The sequence below is a fragment of the Varroa destructor genome, unplaced genomic scaffold (assembly GCF_002443255.2).
Source record: "Varroa destructor unplaced genomic scaffold, Vdes_3.0 BEIS01000002.1, whole genome shotgun sequence".
Lineage (NCBI taxonomy): Eukaryota > Metazoa > Arthropoda > Arachnida > Mesostigmata > Varroidae > Varroa > Varroa destructor.
In genome coordinates this window covers 5,196,783-5,205,669 of record NW_019211455.1, presented here as the reverse complement: position 1 = coordinate 5,205,669, position 8,887 = coordinate 5,196,783, and the positions used below count along the sequence as shown (strand labels likewise).

Here is an 8,887-nt window from a genome sequence, read left to right as displayed (position 1 = left end):
GGAAAATAAGCATTTTTTGTCGGCACCCCTCGATATCGGAGACTTTTAGTCCACCGGTTCAGACCATTTCCAATAAGAACTTCTTCTCCCGATGTTTTTTAAACGAAGTTCAAAAAAACAGAATAGAAATCAAAGTAAAGCGGTAACAAAGCAAAACAAGGATTACCAACCATGTTTCGACGTGTTGCTATTTGAACTCGGCGACCTCGCGTGGCTCAAGCTGACAACATCCGCTCACTCTTGTACATTATACAGATATAGAAAACATATTTTGTGACGTTCCCGCAAAACAGTAGGAAATACAGCGGTTCACTAAACTTAACAATCTTCTTTGAATACTTGTCTCCTTGCAACTATTCGGTTCTTTTCAGTGAGGTTTCGACGGGTTTTTTGGAGAAAAATTTCATCATAAATGACAACATTCTGTGGTAAAATATTCATCGTTCTTTTCAAGTTTTCAAAAACTGGTAAAGGATGCTGTATATCAGAATCATTCTCGCAGATACTTGGTGAAATAATGCATGCCCTTCTTGTCTCCAGCTATAGTTTCCTGGGACGATCTACAGGTCTTATGTGGTTAGCGCCAAGTTGTTCGCGATTGCTCGTCACTAACCTTAACTTTAAGCCGTTCTTCTTTTTAATATTCATGTGCGAACAGCTGTTAGGCATTTTCTAGGCCATCATCATTCTAGGTTTTGTTAAGTCAAGAAGATGGCCTCCGGTGTCAAATTGGTCTTATTACAGCTGTTCGGTCGAGACGCAGCGTTATACATAAATATGTGAGAAAACTGGAGCTTGAACTGAATTGTGAGCTCCTAAAATAAACACAGGACGAACATCAGAGCATCGCGACACTCTAATGATAGGCATTATCTATCCGCATAAGGTCCGTAAGGGCTACACAGAGTCTATCAAATAAAGCTACATATAAAAAAAATGAAATTTGATTAGTTTATATAATTTTTATAATTTTCCTTTTATGGTTACCAACGCTAATCTTTGATGTAAATAAATGCTTAGAAGCTGGTTGCGCAGCATGGTAGAAAATCTTGGTAAAGCATAATTATACTCGGTCTTTGATTTTCAGGGACTCTCTTTCTGTAGTTCGTTTTTTTTAAATCTAGTCCATGATTTTTACAACATTTCATCGGAACATTTTACAATTAAAGCTGAAGTACAATTAGAGTTGAACTTAGTTTGATCCTCACATAAAAGCTCATATGGTGCTAAAGGTGTGTTAAATGAGATCAGAATAGTCTTACTTTCAATGCCAGTTCGTAGTGCTATTCAATGACTCCATGTCTCGGCGAATCCAAGTCCGGTTCTGGGATTTAAGTCCGACACTACACTGGGTGTCCAGGTATCTTGAAAGTCTTCTAAAAAATAATATCCTATTGTAGAATATTTCGATAAAATGCCAAAGAATGTTATCACAGTCGAGCGCCATCGGACGGTAAATTTGGTATAACATTTACGTCTTTAAGCTTCAAATCACATAAGCAACAAGGAACCACATATATTTTCATACAGATTTGTCTAGAATTCCTGTACAAATTACCCGAATACATATAATTTGATATAAACCCTTCATGCGAGAAAATCTGGACACACAAATGGACAAATAGCAACTACAGACGGAAGCCCTACTTATGGTGAAAAGCTCGGTGTTTCTGAGGAGCGAATTATGACAATGCCTATCCGCAAAGTCAGGCTAAGGCCTTGACTTGGTACTGTTTATATAAGTAATGTGATTCATTAGAACGATTTGCATTCATGATACAATAGCTTTCATATTCCGTTACGGTACGTCTATTACTACTATTATAAAAGCAATTCAATATTGTACAAGTAGAGAGACGCATAATGTTTTCTATTTCAAATTGGTTATTCTGTATACAAACGCAGAAGACCTCAAGAACCCTAATCAATAGTGGACTACAAAATCGCTATCCGCATGTTCATGTAACTGTTTGAAGCCACCGCTTAGAGAATAGATTTTCCCAAAAAAACATCCGCCTATTAAATTTGTTTATATACTTCTTTACGGTTGACATTTTCAAAGGGAGCCCTAAACGAAGTAAAACATCGAAGTAAGGTTAGCTACAGCATTTGTTTTCTTGCAATCGAAACAGCAAACAACAGTACTCGATGTATTTCGATAACGAATTCAATAAAAATAACGAAGAAGAAAGATAAATTGACACAATCTATGTTAATTAGTTCCAGATATTGTGTTTGCTAGAAATAAAAGTTTGACATAACTAGGCCGGAGGTATTCACTTTTTTAAAAAAGACTAATCACGGCAAACTCAAATCAAGCTTTATTCTTTAGCCTTCGGTAAGCTTCAATGACTCGTTCTCGCTCGACTTCAAGTTCAGCCCTTTTCGAGGCCTCAAGACTTTTCCATCGGATCTTCTCTAGGCCAGAGATTGTATTTATGTCGAAATCTCCGGACCGAACTTCTTTTGCTTTGTTTTCCTTCGGCGCCTGTTCCACGCTTGTATGAGAATCACTACTTAGGGATTTTTTTACCTTCCCCATGTTCTCCGGATTGCACATCAGACTTTTAATGGTTTTTTTAGGATCCCGTTTAGGAGCGCCTATACCATGACGTGAAAAACAAACAGTTACAATGGATTAATATGGTTGGTTCTTTATTACTTGATACGAAACAAACTTTCCTAGTCATTGAAAAAGACCAAGTTTGGAGTAATCAATAGATTCTCTGTCGACAAAAGCAACTAGACCATTGCCCTCATCGTTTAGTATATTCTACCGAAGATAAACGGCTACGTAAGTAACTACTACGTAATAATGTCAAATAATAAAAATAAATAAATAAATAAATAAAAAAAAATACATTTTCTGGCTTAGGTGTATTTAGTCATTACTGTCAACTAGATGTAGTAACACGACCTCTAAGTTTCGCAGTTATCTCTGGTGGTGCATGTACAACTTCCCCGAACTTAAATCGCTCCTTTCCAGGGAATTCCTTCGGTGGACGATTGGTTTCCTCGCATATGTCACGCGGTTTTTTCAATATCATCGATTTAGCTTTTCGCTTTTCCTTATACTCTTGCAGTCGTCTAAATAAAAACACACAACATTTAAATACAAACACTACTTAATAACACACACTTAACACACTTAACACTGTATTCATTCACTCCAAAACTACGTAGTAACAATACTTTATAATGCACATACGCAACTTCTTTTCGTGCAACATCGACAAAAAGTATCCCAAATATATACATTCAGAAACTTTCCACCTGCGTAAAGGAGTGCATTATTAGCGAATTATTTAGCTTATATGCCGAAATGTAGTTTTTGAGGAGCTGACATTCCAAATAACACCAAATTAACAATATTTCAACAGAAATTTCACACAATATTTGTGTTATTTAGATATCCTGTTAAGATAAGTTTACTGTAAACTTTTGCTTTTACACCCCGAAAACGGTAAGTTCTCGGAAAAGTGTTCCCTATGACGGTCGAGTATCCTTAAGTAAGGATCACCTTCTGAAATAATTTAAATGGACAGAAGGAATTACAAAAAAAAATCCAAAATGCTAAAGCACCTTTCCGTCAAAGAAAAATTAACATTTTATAAATAAAACATGTTCAACAAACAATAGTGCAAGGAATACGTACCTTTTTTTCCTAGTAAGTACACTCGCTGAGTCAGATACTTCATGCGTGAGTGAACCATCCTCGTTGAAGTGGACATCAAATTTCGCAGAGATATCCGCCTTTTCACGTGCTCTATTAGCCATCTGTGAAACCCTGCGATATTCGATCACAATTCCAAATCGGTGTTTTATTACAAATTAGAGACATCTAACCCTTGTTATTTTCCAATTTTAAGTGTTTTTAATTGACACATATGTGTAAGTATATTAGTAACAGCAAAGCTTGAAATCATGATACCTACTTCTACGAGCCAAAAACTTAGACTTGCGATCCAATACACTGATAACATTTTCCAAATACGTGCTACAATTAAGAACTTTTGTTTAACAATTTGGCTACTTGACTACTGACCTCCTGAGGAATTGCTCATTTGTTTCGTAAATGTTCTGGGAGACGAATGATGCTGTACCGTTGCGGTGATTCAATGTGCGAACTAAAAATAAGTAATAAAAGTTCAAATAAACGATCAGTAAGGAAGCAAGATATATTTGACGCGACACCTTTTGAGGTAAAAAGTTTAAATTATGAGAGTGAGATTCGCTACAAAGTTTTGAGTCAAAATTTTGCACTCAATCAATTGCAATGAGGGAAACAAAATTTTCCCTCATCGATTTAGTTCGACACTGAACAAAGCATACTGCTAACAAAAGCGTAGCGAACATATAAGTAGGTTATATACTAACCTATAATTCGGTTGGTTTTTTTTTTTTTTTTTCGTTTTGTTGGTCCATCCATGTCATCCATAATGAAGAGCCTCTTTAGCGAACCGGGCGCCTCTTGACCAAGCTTTTTGGGTGCCATGTTTTGAAACTCATCCTTACTAACGGAATCAAAACAAACCAGGAAAGGATCATATTATTATTGAAATCTAACCTAACCGAAAACCTTATGGACTCGAGCTATCTATACATAGCTTTGATTTTCTACGTATCCGATTCAGGATTTAAACACATCAAGTTACAAAAGTATGCGTTATTAAGCACCGATCAACATTGCTTGTCATTTTTATTCTTAGAAAATGAGTATCACTTGAATACTTCATAGTTTATTTCATTTCAAATATACCACATATCTAAAGCGCTCGTTAGAATGGACAATGCTCCACTTAAGAGCCCGCCAAATACACAGAACATCTCTTATGTCTGGATATAAAATGGCAAGTATCTTAATATGATAGGGCGATAATCATTACACCCATGTGGATAGTTACTACACTGGCAGTCGCAGGTCCCAAGGTGGCTTCAGAAAAAGGTTATAAGTGTAAATAAGCTATTTTCCTCGTATGTTTCGAGCAGGTTTTCTTGGTAAAGTTATTACTTTGAGGCCAAACTAAATGGTAACTAATGCTATACATTTCATGAAGAACACTCTTAACTTACGTTTTTTTAGCTGTCAGAAGGCAGTATGAGAACGACTTAGATCGCCCAGGCCAGCAGGGACCTGATGTGGCTCCTAAATGTTTGATTTCCACGGGTCGAAAATATATGATATTGTACTTATAGATACAATTGTCTAGAAGCACGTTTTTTGGAACCAATAAGCCATGTCAATGTATAATAATAATCCACAATACTAGCATGGAGGGCCATTCTCACTAATGCTCTTCATGAACTTACCCTTTAAAGGTATTTGAATTCGCTTTTCTGTTGAAGGGGTCAACTGGTTTTAGTTTGTTGTGCTTTTTACTCCGTATTTTCCTGCCCATCACAGAAACACTATTTAGAAAAATATCGTTAGTTTATTGTTAATTTAGCGGTCAAAAACGATTATTTAATAGCAAAAAGAGATCTCTGTTGAGATCTGAGAGAACAAGCAACACGTGCTGTCAACAAAAACAATCAGGAAAACGAGAAGGAGTTAGTTTAAACAAAATGGCGGGAAATTATGAAATGCTGATAAGCTAACGGACCGGAATAGAAGCTTACTTATACATAACGCCTATATTTTTAAGACCTTTCTTTTACAATAAACTATTGTTAATCATTGCAAAAGCTAAATATAACTATAAAAACACTAAACAAAGATAGAGGATCATCAAAACTGACTACGATATCAACTGTGGTCAGATGTTTTCATTCAACATTTAGATTATTGGAGGTAATTAAAAACGATCGAATACGGGTAGTTTTGTTGATCCTTGTTAGTTACTCTGAAAACACATTACCTGCATTTCGGATTATGACGGTTAGGACAGCCTCTGCATTGTGCAGTCCCCGTATTAAAACGGCCTTAATAGCTTTTTGTGCTATTATCGCTCAGTGCTGAGCTGTGTGTTTACCTTTGTTGGCTGCTGCGAGCACTGAACTCCTTTAACTGTGTAATGTTGATACCTTAAACATACGGAATCATACATACAAGAAAATAACTACACCATTATATCACTTATCCGACAACAGAGATCGTGCAATTTATTCCACTTATATTATTATAAATTGGTTAGTTGCATGTTTTTTACCTTATTTTTTTGCCTAATAGTTCCACTCCATTCTGATGATTCACGATTCTTTATTCGATCTATTCTAATCCTCTCTCTCAAATATTATTGTTACTTTAAAATCCTATTAATTCCTGTACCCCAGCTCTGTCATCAACGATATTTCTCCCGCCTCTTCGTTCGCTATTGTCTTCGTCCAAGTTAGGTTTTTATGGTCCGATTGATTGTACCCTCTATATTCGAGATGTCTTCCGTTTTCTAGAACACTCGACGTGTTCAGATCTGTCGTAGGCGTTCCAATAGGGTTTCAGCGTGAGGTATTTGTTATTGACACTCTTATTTCTCTTGTTGTTACAACTATTATTATGCTTACTATTATAATATCGTGTTATCGCACTTTCATGTTTTTAATGATTAAACATATTTGACTGGAAACTCGTTCATATATATATATCTGGATTTGTATTTATATGAACTTGTAATAACACGCTTGGCTTATTTCTTGCTAGGCGCATTTTTCTCCAGTTAATCTTTTTACGACATATCTCGTCGTCTGTCTGTTGTCAAGGGTTCCTTTTTCGTCTCTTTTATAGTATACTAATTTAATCGTTATACTCCTGTTTGCGCCTCACAAAAAGTAGAACATTACCACTAAACAACGGCTTGTTTTTATCATTATAGTAATTAATTATCATCATTAATAATGGTTCTGTTATTATTATTGACAGCACCTTGATTCTTTTCCCGGTTGTCATCTTCGCTGATATTCCAGCTTCGCCCGTAGCTTCTTGCTCACTAACATGGTTGTCAGACCGGACCCTAATAATCTGATTAATTTTGTGCCACATTTAACAAAAACAGTGATCCCCGTTTATCTCTTTGCTGATTAACACCATCCCCTTGTTACACCTTTTCTCCGCTTTTTTTTTGTTCATACAATTTGACTTTATCGCGAGAGACACAAGCTCCAACACCGTAGCCATAATCTCCTCAACAAATATAGTGTAATTATTTTTTTTCGAAGTAGCCGAAATATATCAGCACAAAATTGGTTCACTAGGCATGACTACATTGTTTTCTTAAAAGTCCAATTGCTTGACACTTACAGCAAACGATGTTTTACATATCATGTGGAATTCGTCCCGAAATTAATAGATTACGCAACGATTGTGCGACAATATTATAAATAATAATGTTTTTTTTTATTATATATACGCAGATGCGTTTTTGTCGTCCTTTCGTTTTGTAACACATCGGGCAATCTGTCTCAAATCTCATTTAACATAGTAGAGGACCTAACGATAGACACACCTATATCATATATATATATATATATATATATATATATATATATATATATATATATATATATATATATGAATACCTAAATACAAGTCTTGCGTTAGTATCTAAATATTCCTTTGCGTTCTTTTTATCGAAGTAACGGTTGAAGTGTATGCGGTTAGGGAAAACCAGAAGAAATATACATGATCGCCATTTTGAAAGAGTGGTCTCTTGTTTTGACCAATCGATCCATCGAAGGAAACCTATAATGGATCTGTCAGTGTTGTTATGATATTAAAAAACGTCTCATGTCTCTATCAAATTGTGTATTCTGTGATGTGAACAGCTGCGCGTGGCTGCTTCGATGTGAGCGACGCGGACAACGCATATTTTGTTTCTCGTTCTATATTATAGAATTTTTTTTCTCTATATAGTTATTGTGTCGATAAGAGAGTGGTAAGTATTACGGAGTAAATATATGTTTATGTATTTCCGTCATTGTGTCTATATCTATTTTTTTCATTAATTAGTAATGTAATTATTATATCACACATATTGCGCTCGGTCTTCATCGTTCTATCTGGTATCTAGCCCGATCCTAGCTATAGGTATGGTTTCTTTTTATATGCTCCCTCACCGCCACAAATACGGGAATACGCAGCTGGCGGTGTGTAGCCATTTGTATACGTAGTCAGTCATTGCAGGAGAATAATGACACACTTATGAGCCGTGGTTACCAGCCCGCATTTTTCCTGACTTCTTTATCGTTAGAGCAAATTTTCCGTGGTGTTAAGAGAGACACACAAACGGCAGACAGGATAGAGTGATGAGGTTAGCGTTTACAGCTAAAGGCAAAGAATAACCACGCCAACCAGCTTTCTTGTCGAACCCCATCTCCCACCCACATCTACGGTAATATGTTGGTCATATCAAATAATCATAGACGTATCTATAAGTTCATCTGTATAAATGATGTCCAGTTCGGACAAACGCGCAGGCTCACATCCGCATACATGCAGGGATGTGTAATTGCTTGCTGTAGGGTAATGAAATTCTACATTATCATAGGGTAATGATATTATACTCTAGCAAGAAGTGGAAGAGATACACAGCGCAATATGGTGTTGTAACTGGTAGCCCATTATGGCAGTTGTTAGAAGTGCGTCCATTTATCTCTTTCTTTAAATTTTTCTTATTATATTCTAAGTTTATTATTTACTTTATAACTCACATAGACTGGATAATAAGGTTGTCTGCTTCTGTCCCCTTGCGAAAACTATTTAGCTAGCTATACACCAACACACTCACACAATTTCCTACTATTAAAGTTCCGTTGTGATACGCTGTATATTCTAATGTGAATGATAAGCATTTTCAATACCGTTATTTATCTCCATATTGTTATTTTTATCGTACTGTAGTTATTATCACATTGACTTCATTGTTATCTTTTACATATTCATTAATGTATATAT

The 8,887-nt window shown here is 35.8% G+C and overlaps 1 protein-coding gene across 3 annotated transcripts; it reads right to left on the bottom strand.

Moving 5' to 3' along the window:
* Positions 1–2,303: 2,303 nt before the first annotated feature.
* On the bottom strand, positions 2,304–5,546 carry LOC111244178 (uncharacterized). 3 transcript variants are annotated; one of them, XM_022790958.2, is made up of 7 exons: positions 5,311–5,482; positions 5,074–5,146; positions 4,378–4,514; positions 4,046–4,127; positions 3,656–3,787; positions 2,918–3,087; positions 2,304–2,601 (listed from the first exon to the last, which is right to left on the bottom strand). In XM_022790958.2, exons 3-7 carry the CDS (start codon positions 4,493–4,495, stop codon positions 2,315–2,317), a joined length of 789 nt encoding a protein of 262 aa, XP_022646693.1. In that variant the 5' UTR covers positions 4,496–4,514; positions 5,074–5,146; positions 5,311–5,482; the 3' UTR covers positions 2,304–2,314. The 3 variants fall into 3 exon arrangements, with proteins under 3 accessions (XP_022646693.1, XP_022646692.1, XP_022646694.1); XM_022790957.2 differs by lacking the exon at positions 5,074–5,146 and having other exon boundaries at positions 5,311–5,546; XM_022790959.2 differs by lacking the exon at positions 5,074–5,146 and having other exon boundaries at positions 4,378–4,510; positions 5,311–5,483.
* Between the last annotated feature and the right edge of the window lie 3,341 nt (positions 5,547–8,887).